This window comes from Lethenteron reissneri, chromosome 40, assembly GCF_015708825.2.
Source record: "Lethenteron reissneri isolate LAM-NWPU_2019-01 chromosome 40, ASM1570882v1, whole genome shotgun sequence".
In the NCBI taxonomy this organism is placed as follows: Eukaryota; Metazoa; Chordata; class Hyperoartia; order Petromyzontiformes; family Petromyzontidae; genus Lethenteron; species Lethenteron reissneri.
In genome coordinates this window covers 2,356,260-2,370,900 of record NC_083818.1, presented here as the reverse complement: position 1 = coordinate 2,370,900, position 14,641 = coordinate 2,356,260, and the positions used below count along the sequence as shown (strand labels likewise).

Below are 14,641 nucleotides of genomic sequence, written 5' to 3'. Positions count from 1 at the left end.
ACACACACACACACACGTGGGCACACACACACATTGGCCACGCGGCCACCCCCCCCCCGCCCTCCGGCCTCCCATTGCCCACGTAGAGGGGGTGGGGGTGGTGAGAGCGGCCACGTGCCAGCTGCTGCCCTCACTCTGCCCTCGCCCTGCCCTCGCCCACCTTGTCCCCGCGGAAGCGGTCGGGCAGCGCCCAGTAGAGCGGCGTCGCAGGCAGCGTGTTGAAGCTGTAGACAAAGATGGCGTCGCCGCGGAACACCAGCTCGTCGCGGAAGGTGCGCCCGCTGGCCAGCTCCGTCAGCTGGTACAGCGGCTGCTCCCTCGCCGAGAAGTCCGCTCGCACCTGCCAGCCAGGGGGGAGGGGGAGCGGGCAGAGGAAGTTAGTGGCACGCCTGAGGGTGTCTAACCACACCTGAGCACACCTGTGGATGTCTAACCACACCTGGGCACACCTGGGCATATCTGAGGGTGTCTAAACACGTGTGGCGCTGGGCAAACCTGGGCACACATGGACAACAAAGACATAGGTCCCCCATATGGCGTTAAGAAACCGCTTGGGCAAATGCTGCTGGCAAGCACCTATGAAGGCCAGCATGGCACATGAGGGGGTGGGTGGCCACCACCACGCCCGGCCGCCTTTGTAGACACCGCACCAGGTACTGCTTTTTGTGTTTAGTTTGTTGTCCGACTCCCGCACCTCCGATTAGCACGGTGCGAAAGAAATTCAACACACACACAGGTACTCATTTAAGGCTGAGTCGACCTAGGGGAAGCCTAGGACCGGTTCAGACAACCACCACCGGTGTCGGTGGCTGTGAGCGGGAAGCGAACTCCGGTCGCTGGGTTCGTAGCGCGGCGTGCTGACCGCCCCCCCCACGCTCACCTCGCAACTCGCCCCCCCCCCCCAGCGCAGCACCCCCCCACCCCCACCACGACCTCAACAAGGTGCCCCCCCCCCCCCGCCCTCACCACGTCGCGGCTCCAGGTGGAGCTGGTGCATTGCCGCGTGAGGCCCATGCAGAAGCAGCTGAGGCAGCCGTTGGGCCCCGTGTCGCTCAGATGGAACGCTCCGGCCTCACACTCGTCACAGCGGGACCCTACCACGTGCGGCTGGGGGACGGGGGAGAGAGGCAGGGGCGGGAGGATGGGGGGACAGTGGGGGGGCGGGGGGCGGTATGGGGGATGGGGGAGGGAGGGAGGGAGGCAGGGGGCGGTAGAAAGAGGACGGTGCTGCAATAAACACAAAATTTGTGTCGCCGAGACCCTCCGCCACCCGACACCGCCAAGCAGATCCTGAACGTGCGCGCTCAGGGCGGGCTCCTGAAGACGTTCCGTCCGGCGCCGCCCCCTCCCCTGCGGTCCGCACCCTCGGGGGCAAGGAGATGTTAATTACCTTGCCTGGTATGCGGGATGACGTGGGTTCGACCCCGACCCTAACACCTGTATATTTGGAGTTTCTAGTGTCTCTCTCCCTGTGGCTGTGTGGATTGTTCTCTGGGTCCTCCAGTTTTTCCCTCCACATTTAGAATCAACATCACACGTTTATAGGATTTTGGCTGCTATACAATTCCACGTGATGATGATGATAGGCCACTTCGTTGAGCTATCATTTGTGGCCAGGACGCTTATGGAAAAGAGCTACATAGCTCAGTGGGCTGTAGCTGGTAAATAAAAACAATTATTTCGTTTTATTTCCATCACCGTCGGCACCGCTTTAGGCCTGTGGATGCGTCATCAGCCAAATCTGCATTGGAGGAGATAAGCAGAAATGCACAAGTTCTAGCATGGCGCTGAGTCACTCCTCTAGCTCCTGAAGAGAAACCCCACCGAGTGATCGTCAGCCCGTGCCGCACTGACCGAGCGATTACCTACAAGTTCTAGCAAGGCACTGAGTTACTCCTACAGATGCTGAAGAGAAATCCACTGGGTGTGATCGCCACCGCTTCTGGCGATGCCCGCGAAACTCTTCAGAGGTCCCAAGCAGAGAGGCTCGCTGAGTGCCCAGCGAGGCTCAGCCCCCGGATTGTCTGACGCGCGGAGCTGCGGTTGCGCCATCGTTGTCATCATCTTCGTCATCGTCATCATTGGAATCATCGTCGTCGTCATCATCAAGGCACCGCCCATGCGGAGACGGAACCGAGGGACGACATCACCGACTCACCTTGCAAAGACACTGCCCTCCGATGGGCTGCAGAGAGAGGCTGCCCCGGCGGTCACAATGACCCTCCTCCCCTAGGAGGCACATAGCAGGGGTCAGAGGTCAGGGCAGGGGTGAGGGGGCAGGGGCAACGCAGAGGTAAGAGGTTGGAGAGATCTCAGGGGTCGGCGGGAAGGCTGACGTCAGCCGTTGGGGATAACGGAGGTCAGAGGGCTGGCGTCCGCACCCTGTGTCAGCGTCATCGTGACCCCACGTCACCACGTCCCCACGTGACCACGTCCCCACGTCCCCACGTCTCCATGTCCCCGTGTCTTCATATGTCGATTGAACTTCTTTTGCACTGTACATAGCCAACCGTGCTAATCGGAGGTGCGGGGGTAAGGACAACAAGCTAAACACAAAAAGCAGTTCCAAAGAAAATAAGATGTGTATCCCCACGTCCCAGCATTCCCATATATCCCAGGTCCCCCATACACCCCCGTGTCCCCATATCCCCACGTCTCAGCATTCCCATATATCCCAGGCCCCCCATACACCCCCGCCCCCCGTGTCTCGAGTGCTGTCACTCACTCTGGCAGGTCCCGCCGTGCGACGTCGGGTTTCCCTCGTAGCCGGGCGCGCAGCTAGAGGAGAGGGGGAGGGAAGAGGGGAGGGGGGATCACGTTGGGGTCATCGCCCCATACAGCGCCCCAGACATCTCCGTCCGTGCGTGCATGGAGGGGTGGCGCAATGGTTAGCGCACTGCCCCTACAATAACCCGGCCATCTCTGTTCGATTCCCGCATCGGCTGACATCAGCGGCAATCATCACAAACCCGTCCTGGGCCTCCCCTATAACGAAAATGCATTCAATGAGCACTCGGTGTGGCGTGTAAACGTCAGCACTGGGAAGACAAAGGTGGTCGGGCGCAGCGCCAGGCCACACCGCCCCCTGCCGTGGCGGCCTTCGTAGGTGCCCGCTAACGGCCCTTGCCCTGACAGTCTGCTTGAGGCTACACGGGGGATCTTTATCTGTGTGTGGGTGAGCGAGCGACACGCACCGGTCGCAACGCCTCCCCACGTATCCCTGGGCGCAGGCGTCGCACGTCGGGCGCCCGTCGCTGTCCAGGAAGCACGTCTGGGAGAACCTGCACGGGGCCACACGACCCACCACCATCAACGGCGATCCACGCTCCACCGTGCTCCACCACGCTCCACCACGAAGTTCAACATATATACTTTCACACGGCGGATCTTTGTCACGTGAGTGTGCGAGTGTGCGTGTGAGATTTGAGTGCGTGTGTGTCTAGTCATTGTTTATACGCTTGTGTGCGCACACGTGCGTGCGTGTATGCGTGTGTGTGCATTCGTGTGCGTGTATGCGCGCACTGGTTGGGGGGCCCCGTGAAGGGGCAGGGGCACGGCTGGCAGTCGGCGGGGGTCCCGCGCGTGGCGTCCCCCACGAAGCCCGCACGGCACCGCTCGCAGCGCGCCCCCTCCGTGTTGTGCTGGCAGCTCTACCGGGGGGCACGGAAGGGGGGGGCACGGGGGGGGGGCACGGGGGGGGGGGCACGGGGGGGGGGAGACACGTGGGAGGCGCGTGAGTGTGCGAGTGACCTTGTGGCCTCACGGCCCCTTCGTGGGCCTTCACAGGTGCTCGCCAACACTTGCTCCAATAGTCTGTTAAGGGCTCTACGGGGGAGCGTATAGTTTGTGTGTATGCGTGTCAGCGGGTGCATAAGCGACCTTGTGTCTGCGCAGGAGTCTACTGAACCTGCCTGTATGGGTACGAACAAGCGCGTGTGTGTGTACGAGCGAGCGTGTGTGTGTACGAGTGAGCATGTGTGTGTGTGTACGAGCGGGCGTGTGTGTGTGTACGAGCGAGCGTGTGTGTGTGTGTACGAGCGTGTGTGTGTGTGTGCGAGCGAGTGAGCGTGTCGCCGGGTGCCGCTCACCAGACACTCGCCCGTGTGCTCGTCACACGCGGTCCCGTGGCCGTGGCAGCTGCAGCCGGCGCAGGTTCCCAGGTAAAGGCCAGAGTGGACCCGCGAAAATCCCGGAGCGCACTGCTCGCACGATAGGCCCGTGTAACCCGGGGGGCACCTGCATACACACGTACACACACACGTACACACACACACGTACACACACACACGTACACACACACGTACACGTACACACACACGTACACACACACGTACACACACACACGTACACACACACGTACACACACACATACACGTACACGTACACACACACGTACACGTACACACACACGTACACGTACACACACACACATTACGTACACACACACCACGTACACACACACGTACACGTACACACACACGTACACACACACGTACACACACACGTACACGTACACACACACGTACACACACACACATACACGCGTTTACACACATGCACAAAGACAATGATCTCCCGTATAGCCTGAACAGGCTGTAAAGGCTGTACGGGGTCACACGAGGGCAACAACGCGCCCCCCCCCCCCCCACCCCGCCTACTACTGGCTGGAAAGCTGGCAGGACCCTCCTGAGAGCGAGCCTTGAGACTCGGCGAGGCTTTCCCGGGTGAACAAACAAACGCGTCTGGGTTCGCTCGCCCCGACTGTGTTCGCCTCCCTGTGTGCAGTCCGTCCTCTCTCTTTCCTGGGTAACATGAATCAGCAAGTCACGTGCTGCGAGTGAGCACTATGCCAGAGAGGTGGTGTGGCCAGCACGACACCCGGCCACCTTTGTCTCCCCAGTTGCTGATCTTTACGCACAGCACCAGGTACTCGTTTAATGCCGAGTTGTGGTTTCCATGGTGTCAGCTGTGTCCGTGCTGTGTCCGTGCTGTGTCCGTGCTGTGTCTGTGCTGTGTCCGTGCGGTGTCCGTGCGGTGTCCGTGCTGTGTCCGTGCGGTGTTCGTGCTGTATCCGTGCTGTGTCCGTGCTGTGTCTCGTGCTGTGTCCGTGCGGTGTTCGTGCTGTGTCCATGCGGTGTTCGTGCTGTATCCGTGCTGTGTCCGTGCTGTGTCTCGTGCTGTGTCCGTGCTGTGTCTCGTGCTGTGTCCGTGCGGTGTCCGTGCTGTGTCCGTGCTGTGTCCGTGCTGTGTCCGTGCTGTATCCGTGCGGTATCCATGCTGTGTCCGTGCTGTATCCGTGCTGTATCCGTGATGTGTCCGTGCTGTGTCCGTGCTGTGTCCGTGCTGTGTCCGTGCGGTGTCCGTGCTGTGTCCGTGCGGTGTCCGTGCTGTATCCGTGCGGTATCCATGCTGTGTCCGTGCGGTGTCCGTGCTGTATCCGTGCTGTATCCGTGATGTGTCCGTGCTGTGTCCGTGCGGTGTCCGTGCTGTGTCCGTGCTGTGTCCGTGCGGTGTCTCGTGCTGTGTCCGTGCGGTGTCCGTGCTGTGTCCGTGCTGTGTCCGTGCTGTGTCCGTGCTGTATCCGTGCGGTATCCATGCTGTGTCCGTGCGGTGTCCGTGCTGTATCCGTGATGTATCCGTGCGGTATCCATGCTGTGTCCGTGCTGTGTCCGTGCTGTGTCCGTGCTGTATCCGTGCGGTATCCATGCTGTGTCCGTGCTGTGTCCGTGCTGTGTCCATGCGGTGTCCGTGCTGTGTCCGTGCTGTGTCCATGCGGTGTCCGTGCTGTGTCCGTGCTGTGTCCGTGCTGTGTCCATGCTGTGTCCATGCGGTGTCCGTGCTGTGTCCGTGCGGTGTCCGTGCTGTGTCCATGCGGTGTCCGTGCGGTGTCCGTGCTGTATCCGTGCTGTGTCCGTGCGGTGTCCATGCGGTGTCCGTGCTGTGTCCGTGCGGTGTCCGTGCTGTGTCCGTGCGGTGTCCGTGCTGTGTCCGTGCTGTGTCCGTGCTGTGTCCGTGCTGTGTCCGTGCTGTATCCGTGCTGTGTCCGTGCTGTATCCGTGCTGTGTCCGTGCTGTGTCCGTGCGGTGTCCGTGCTGTGTCCGTGCTGTGTCCGTACTGTATCCGTGCGGTGTCCGTGCGGTGTCCGTGCTGTATCTGTGCTGTATCCGTGCTGTGTCCGTGCGGTGTCCGTGCTGTGTCCGTGCTGTATCCGTGCTGTGTCCGTGCTGTATCCGTGCTGTATCCGTGCGGTGTCCGTGCTGTGTCCGTGCTGTGTCCGTGCTGTATCCGTGCTGTATCTGTGCTGTATCCGTGCTGTATCCGTGCTGTATCCGTGCTGTATCTGTGCTGTATCCGTGCTGTGTCCGTGCTGTATCCGTGCTGTATCCGTGCGGTGTCCGTGCGGTGTCCGTGCTGTGTCCGTGCTGTGTCCGTACTGTATCCGTGCGGTGTCCGTGCGGTGTCCGTGCTGTGTCTGGCATGCTCCACCTGCACTCCTCGACGGCGTATGCGGGGCCCAGGCTCGTGGTGGTGGTGATGGCCGTGTCCATGGCGATGTCGGCCAGGCCCACGCTCACCATCTTGTCGTCGTACACGGTCTTGATGAGGATCCCCTCCAGGTTCACGAGCGTCATGAGCAGCTCCTCCCGCGTGACGGCGCGACCGCTACTCTCGTGCTGCCAGTTCTCCTGCACCAGCGCATGCCACCCAGAGACGTCGACTCGCAGAGCAGACACCCAGACACCGTGACACGCAGACACCCAGACGCATCGACACGCAGACACCCAGACACCGCGACACGCAGACACCGTGACATGCAGATACCCAGACGCATCGACACGCAGACACCCAGACACCGCGACACGCAGACACCATGACACTCATCGAGACACAGAGACACTGATACACGCACCGAGACACCCAGACACCAAGACACCCAGACACCGCGACACGCAGACACGAAACGAGACACCGAGACACGCGTCGACATCGAGACGCGCGTCGACACACATGAGACACTGACAAACATCGAGAGACATCGAGAGGCAGACACACATCAGCAGCACGTCGACAAACATGAGCAGACATCATCACGCGTCAAGAGAAATGAGCAGCACGTAGACAAACATGAGCAGACATCAACACGCGTCAACACACACCAGCAGCACGTCGACAAACATCGACACCGACAACCGTTAACGCAGACAAATCCCGCACGGGAAGGCGCCCGAGTCGGGAATGGAACCCAGGCCCTCCTAGCTGCGAGGCGCGAGCGTGACCACCGCGCCTCCCTGCTGCCGAGGTTCACGGTTCGAATCCAGCGGCGGCCGCCCCGGTTAATGCTGCGGTCATGTACTGTGCGCAATGCTAACTACTACTACTGCTATGAAAACGACGACGACGAAGCGCCGCCTGCTTCGCCATTCGCAAGAGTTGCCCCCCGGCGTCAGGGTCCAAATTCGAAAATTTACCACAAACCACAACTCAATCGGGATTTACAATCAGCTGAAACCACCGCCACCCGCCCCCCCCACGTCGTCATCATTGCCGTAATCGCGCGGGGGCCGAGGGGCACCTCGATGAAGAGGATGGAGAGGTCGTTGTGGGCCCCGGTCTGTGTGGCGCTGCGGGGGCGGTACGCGAGCGTGCGGCCGCCCCCCTTGAGAAGCACGTCGGGCCGCGATGGCACGCTCAGCTGGTTCACGCGCCCCACGCTGTAGCGGATCTTGAAGCGCAGGGAGCCGCCGTACGAGCCAATCTGCATGCGCACGAAAGACAAAAATCCACCGTATAGACTTCAACAGACTGCGAGCAGCCTATGAAGGCCGGCGCGGCACACGAGGGGGTGGGCGGCCAGCACCACTCCGGGCCGCCTTTGTCTCTCCGGCGGCGATGTTTACACACCGCATCAGGTACTCATTTGCGGCCAAGTCGACCCAGGCGAGGCCCAGGAACGGTTCGGATAATAGTCACTGGTGTTGGTGGCCATGAGCAGGAATCGAACTCACGTCGCTGGGTTCTTAGAGCAGCGTAGCGCTAACCACTACAATACCGCTCCCCACCGAACAAACAAACAAACAAAAATCCCCGTATAGCCTGTAACAGACTGTTGGGGCAAGTGCTGTTTGCGGGCAGCACCTATAAAGGCCGGCACGGCACACGATGTAGTGGGTGGCCAGCACCACGCCCAGTCCACACACATACCCACGCGCGTGGGCGGGGCATTGGCGGGGGCGGGGCGAGGGTGGGGGCGGGGCGAGGGCGGAGGGGCGGGGCGAGGGCGGGGGGGGAGAGTGGCCTTGTGGGTCGCCCTCCGACGGTCACCTTGTTGCCCAGGAACTGGCCGGGCAGCTCCCAGAAGGACTCGACGGTGCGGAAGTGGCGAGAGAGGTCGACGAGCTGGAAGTAGCCGCTCTCTCCGTCCACCATGATCTGCGTGGCGGCGAGCAGCGGCTGGGACATGGAGCTCCGCATCGTCACGTTCACCCCTGCGTCGGCGCATGACGACAACAACAACGGATGCCCCCGCGTTAGCTTGTGCCAGGCTAGGTGCACTTTACGACAAACCCCAGGCATTATGGGTCGACTGACCGAGATGGTCGGCGGATGCAGCGCTCGTCGGCAAGTAGTGAACCCACTCGCTCGCTCGCTCAATCACCCTCTCACTCGCCCACTTACTGACTCACCTACTCACTCACCCAGTCAAAAAGACAAAGATCCCCCCTATAGCCTGAACAGACTGTTGGGGCAAGTGCTATTAGCGAGCACCTATGAAGGCTGGCATGGCACACGGAGGGGTGGGTGGCCAAAACCACGCCCGACCGCCTTTGTCTCCCTAGTGGTGATGTTTACACACCGCACCAGGTGCTCATTTGAGGCTGAGTCGATCTAGGGGAGGCCCAAGACCGGTTCTGATATTCGCTACTGGTGGTGGCAGTGAGTGGGAATCAAACTTAGGTCGCCGGATTCGTAGCGCGGCGTAATAACCACTACACCACCGCTCCCCATAACCCAATGACACACTCACTCACCCACTCACTCCCCTCACCCACTCACCCACTCACTCCCCTCACCCACTCACCAACTCACTCACTCACCCACTCACCAACTCACTCACTCACCCACCCACTTCACCCACTCACTCACTCACCTACTCACTCACCCACTCACTCCCCTCACCCACCAACTTCACCCACTCACTCACCAACTCACTCACTCACTTACGCACTCACTCCCCTCACCCACCAACTTCACCCACTCACTCACCAACTCACTCACCCACCCACTTCACCCACTCACTCACTCACCCACTCACTCACCCACTCACTCACTCACCCACCCACTTCACCCACTCACTCACCTACTCAGTCACCCACTCACTCACCCACTCACTCACTCACCCACTCACTCACCCACTCACTCACTCACCCACCCACTTCACCCACTCACTCACTCACTCACCCACTCACTCACCTACTCACTCACCCACTCACCCACTCACTCACCCACCCACTTCACTCACTCACTCACTCACCCACTCACTCACCCACTCACCCACTCACTCACTCACTCACCCACCCACTTCACCCACTCACTCACTCACCTACTCACTCACCCACTCACTCACCCACTCACTCACTCACCCACTCACTCACTCCACTCACTCACTCACCCACCCACTTCACCCACTCACTCACCTACTCACTCACCCACTCACTCACCCACTCACTCACTCACCCACTCACTCACCCACTCACTCACTCACCCACCCACTTCACCCACTCACTCACTCACCCACTCACTCACCTACTCACTCACCCACTCACCCACTCACTCACCCACCCACTTCACCCACTCACTCACCCACTCACTCACCCACTCACCCACTCACTCACTCACTCACTCACCCACCCACTTCACCCACTCACTCACTCACTCACCTACTCACTCACCCACTCACTCACCCACTCACTCACTCACCCACTCACTCACTCCACTCACTCACTCACCCACCCACTTCACCCACTCACTCACTCACCTACTCACTCACCCACTCACCCACTCACTCACTCACTCACCCACCCACTTCACCCACTCACTCACCTACTCACTCACCCACTCACCCACTCACTCACCGAAAACAAAGACAAACACCGCCAAGCTTCGTGGGCAGTATGTGCCCGCGGCGGTGGCACGGCGCGCACGCACGCGGCGCTCTCACCCTTCTGGTCGTCGGGCTCGGTGAAGCGCAGCGTGATCTGCGAGCGGTGGCGCCGCGTGCTCTCGCAGGCGTTGGTGACGCCGAAGCAGAAGCAGCGGAGGCACTCGGCGCGCTCCCTCGCCACCGAGTTGTACTGGCCCTCGCCGCACGGGCCTGGGGCGCGCGGACACACACACACACACACGGCTCCCACACCTCGACACACACACGGCTCCCACACCTTGACACACACACATGGCTCCCACACCTCTACACACACACACGGCTCCCACACCTTGACACACACACATGGCTCCCACACCTCTACACACACACACGGCTCCCACACCTTGACACACACACACGGCTCCCACACCTCGACACACACACACAGCTCCCACACCTTGACACACACACACGGCTCCCACACCTCGACACACACACACGGCTCCCACACCTTGACACACACACACGGCTCCCACACCTCGACACACACACACGGCTCCCACACCTTGACACACACACACGGCTCCCACACCTCGACACACACACAGCTCCCACACCTTGAAACACACACACGGCTCCCACACATCGACACACACACACGGCTCCCACACCTCGACACATACACAGCTCCCACACCTCGACACACACACACGGCTCCCACACCTCGACACACACACACGGCTCCCACACCTCGACACACACACCTTGACACACACACACAGCTCCCACACCTCGACACACACACACGGCTCCCACACCTCGACACACATACACGGCTCCCACACCTCGACACACACACACGGCTCCCACACCTCGACACATACACAGCTCCCACACCTCGACACACACACAGCTCCCACACCTCGACACACACACACGGCTCCCACACCTCGACACACACACACGGCTCCCACACCTCGACACACACACAGCTCCCACACCTCGACACACACACACGGCTCCCACACCTCGACACACACACACACACAGCTCCCACACCTCGACACACACACAGCTCCCACACCTCGACATACACACACGGCTCCCACACCTCGACACACACACACGGCTCCCACACCTCGACACACACACAGCTCCCACACCTCGACACACACACACGGCTCCCACACCTCGACACACACACACACACAGCTCCCACACCTCGACACACACACACAGCTCCCACACCTCGACACACACACACACGGCTCCCACACCTCGACACACAGACACGGCTCCCACATCTCGACACAAGGAGGAGGAGGAGCAAGAAGGCATGAGGAGGAGGAGGTGTGAGGAGGAGGAGGGAGGAGTTGTGTGAGGAGCGAGGAGGAGGCACCGGTGTCGCCCTTGATGACGAGCACGGCGTCGGGGATGCCGAAGATCATGCCCTTGGCGTTGATGGCCTCGCACGTGTAGGCGCCCTGGTCCGTGTCCTTGACGTCACGCAGCACCAGCACGCCCTGCCCGTTCTCCGAGCTCATCGACACCCTACACGCACGCATTCAAGCACGCGCACGTACGCACGCATGCCCACACGTGCACGCACACGGGTACGCGCACACACGCGCACAAACACACGTACACGTGCACACGCGCGTACACACGCACACGCGTCCACACACGTACAGACGCGCACGCGCACCCACGCACGCATACACGTAGACACGTGCACACACACGAACACGTACGCAACACACGCATCCACACAGTAGAGGTGGTTTTGGGTTAGATCGCGTGAATATGAATGTTCCGTTAAACCCGCCACGCATGCACACGCACGCACGTTCACAAGCGCGCACGCGCACATGCACGCAACGCACGCGCATGTTCACACGGGCGGCAGGGTGACGGTGGCACGGTGGCGATACTCCGTGCGTCACGGCGAGGAGTCGTGATTTTAATCCCGACCCGGGCGCCTTCCTGTGTGGTGTGGTTGTTCTCCCGCTGTTCTGCTGCGGAGTGCGAGCGTGCAAAACCTCCTGCCGGCAGTGAGCCTTTGACACTTCACGTGGCCTTAAGTTGCACCTGGCCTGGTACAATCACCGTGGTGACGTCACCTCCTAGTGGCGAACGGCGGTCGTTGTTGTGTGCGATCAAGTGTGGCTGACTGTGTGGGGGGCGCCGCGGTGGTGAGATGTTAACTACCTCGCCTGGTATACAGGAGGTTGTGGGTTCGATCCCGACCCTGACGCCTGCTGCTGTATATTTGGAGTTTGCGTCTCTCTCTCTCATCATCATCACGGTGGCTAGGAGATGTTAACTACCTCGTCTGGTATACAGGAAGTCGTGGGTTCGATCCCGACCCTGACGCCTGCTGCTGTATATTTGGAGTTTGCGTGTCTCTCTCTCTCATCGTCATCACGGTGGCTAGGAGATGTTAACTACCTCGTCTGGTATACAGGAAGTCGTGGGTTCGATCCCGACCCTGACGCCTGCTGCTGTATATTTGGAGTTTGCGTGTCTCTCTCTCTCATCATCATCACGGTGGCTGTGAGATGTTAACTACCTCGCCTGGTATACAGGAGGTCGTGGGTTCGATCCCGACCCTGACGCCTGCTGCTGTATAATTTAGAATCAACATCACGCGTTTAGAGTATTTGGCTGCTCTACATTTCCACACGATAGGCCGCCTTCGTTGGGCTGTTGTTCGTGGCCAGGTCGCTCCTGAAAAAGCGCTACATAACTCAGTGGGCCTCAACTGGTAAAATACTATTTAAAAATTAATAACTAACTGGAATTGGCCAAACAACATCCCAATGCTCAGAGATTAGCTGCAAACAACATTGTCCCTATTGCGAAAATTTGAGTCTTGAAACTCATCTCCGTATGATGAGTCGCTCGTACCCAACTGTACTTAGCCGTCCACACGTACCCGGTCGCGCTTATCAGGCCACGCGTACCAGGCCGGATCGTACCCGCCCGCGTTGCGTACCGCACCCCGCCACGTACCGGCTGCTGGCGGGCACGTGGCCCCAGTTGAGCCTCCAGGTGATGAGTGGCGTGGGCACCCCCACGGCCTCGCAGGTGAGCGTCACCGAGTCCCCCCGTGACACCATCACCATGTCCGCCGGCGGCATCACCACCTGCGGGGGACCTGAGCGCGAAGACAAAGATCCCCCGCGTAGCCTTCGGCGGACCGTCGGGGCGAGTGTCGCGAGGGAGCGGCGGCCACGCCCGGCCGCGCGGCGCGGGGTGCGAACCGCCCCGCGACCGCTTCCCGCACGCTCGCTACGGGGTGCGTCTCAAAGCCCCCTTGCTTTGCGCAGGTCGCAGTTGGTGCGGCCGCTGGAACAGAGCGGCTATTTTACCGATGTGCAGGTTTCAACGTGCGCGTGGGTGTGTGTGTGCGCGTCTGTGTGGACTCCTGCGTGTCACGTCCCAGTGAACGTGCGCGTTTGTGTGCGCACTTGCGCAAGCGTGCGCGTGTCCGCGTGTGTGCATCGTCACTCACGGCAGTCGTTCTCGTCGGAGCCGTCGCGGCAGTCGCGCTCCTCGTCGCACTGGTAGCTCGCCGGGATGCACTGGTCGCGCGACGCACACGAGAACTGCTCCGGGGCACAGCGGTCGTACGGGCCCCGCGTCGCTGCACACACACACGCACACACACACGCACAGAAGTTCCCCACGTAGCCTTTAACGGACCGTGCGTCCTCCTCGCGTGTCCCCACGCATCGTCCAGGGAGTCCCGGCGTGTCCGTAACAGCGTGTCCCCGCGTGTCCCCCGCGTGTCCCCGCGTGTCCCCGGCGGGTCCTCCTCGCGTCCCCGGCGTGTCCCCGGCGTGTCCCCCTCGCGTCCCCGGCGTGTCCCCGGCGTATCCCCCACGTGTCCCCGGCGTGTCCCCCACGTGTCCCCCGCGTGTCCCCCACGTGTCCCCGGCGTGTCCCCCACGTGTCCCCGGCGTGTCCCCCACGTGTCCCCGGCGTGTCCCCCTCGCGTCCCCCTCGCGTCTCCGGCGTGTCCCTGGCGTGTCCCCACGTGTCCCCGGCGTGTCCCTGGCGTCTCCCCCTCCTGTCCCCGCGTGTCTCCGCGTGTCCCCGGCGTGTCCCCGCGTGTCCCCGGCGTGTCCCCGGTGTGTCCCCGCGTGTCCCCGCGTGTCCCCCGCGTGTCTCCGCGTGTCTCCGCGTGTCCCCGGCGTGTCCCCGTGCGATCCTCACGGCAGACGTCCTCGTCCGAGTTGTCCCCACAGTCGTTGTCTCCGTCGCAGCGCCACAGCTTGAGCGCGCAGCGTCCGTTCCGGCACCGGAACTCGTTGGGTTCGCACGGGGAGGCGGTGGCTGAGGGCAACGCACGCGGCTTGTGAGCACGTAAGCAACGCGAGAGCGTCTGTGCACACGTGTGTGTGTGTGTCTGTGTGTGTGTGTCTGTATGTGTGTGTTTGTGTGTGTGTCTGTATGTGTGTGTCTGTACGTGCGTGTCTGTACGTGTGTGTCTGT

At 61.2% G+C, this 14,641-nt stretch overlaps 1 protein-coding gene across 6 annotated transcripts in view; it reads right to left on the bottom strand.

Moving 5' to 3' along the window:
* The window catches only part of HSPG2 (heparan sulfate proteoglycan 2), a 119,904-nt gene that overhangs the window by 89,828 nt on the left and 15,435 nt on the right, over nt 1-14,641 (bottom strand). For all 6 annotated transcript variants that reach the window (XM_061568129.1, XM_061568127.1, XM_061568130.1 and 3 more), the window contains 15 exons: nt 14,363-14,482; nt 13,659-13,790; nt 13,157-13,301; nt 11,544-11,695; nt 10,220-10,372; nt 8,323-8,486; nt 7,574-7,756; nt 6,487-6,686; nt 4,089-4,236; nt 3,523-3,650; nt 3,195-3,281; nt 2,726-2,778; nt 2,159-2,229; nt 967-1,107; nt 161-340 (listed from right to left, as the gene is read on the bottom strand). In XM_061568129.1, coding sequence (XP_061424113.1) covers nt 161-340; nt 967-1,107; nt 2,159-2,229; nt 2,726-2,778; nt 3,195-3,281; nt 3,523-3,650; nt 4,089-4,236; nt 6,487-6,686; nt 7,574-7,756; nt 8,323-8,486; nt 10,220-10,372; nt 11,544-11,695; nt 13,157-13,301; nt 13,659-13,790; nt 14,363-14,482 — 2,057 coding nt within the window. The remainder of the gene's footprint in view (nt 1-160; nt 341-966; nt 1,108-2,158; nt 2,230-2,725; nt 2,779-3,194; nt 3,282-3,522; nt 3,651-4,088; nt 4,237-6,486; nt 6,687-7,573; nt 7,757-8,322; nt 8,487-10,219; nt 10,373-11,543; nt 11,696-13,156; nt 13,302-13,658; nt 13,791-14,362; nt 14,483-14,641) is intronic.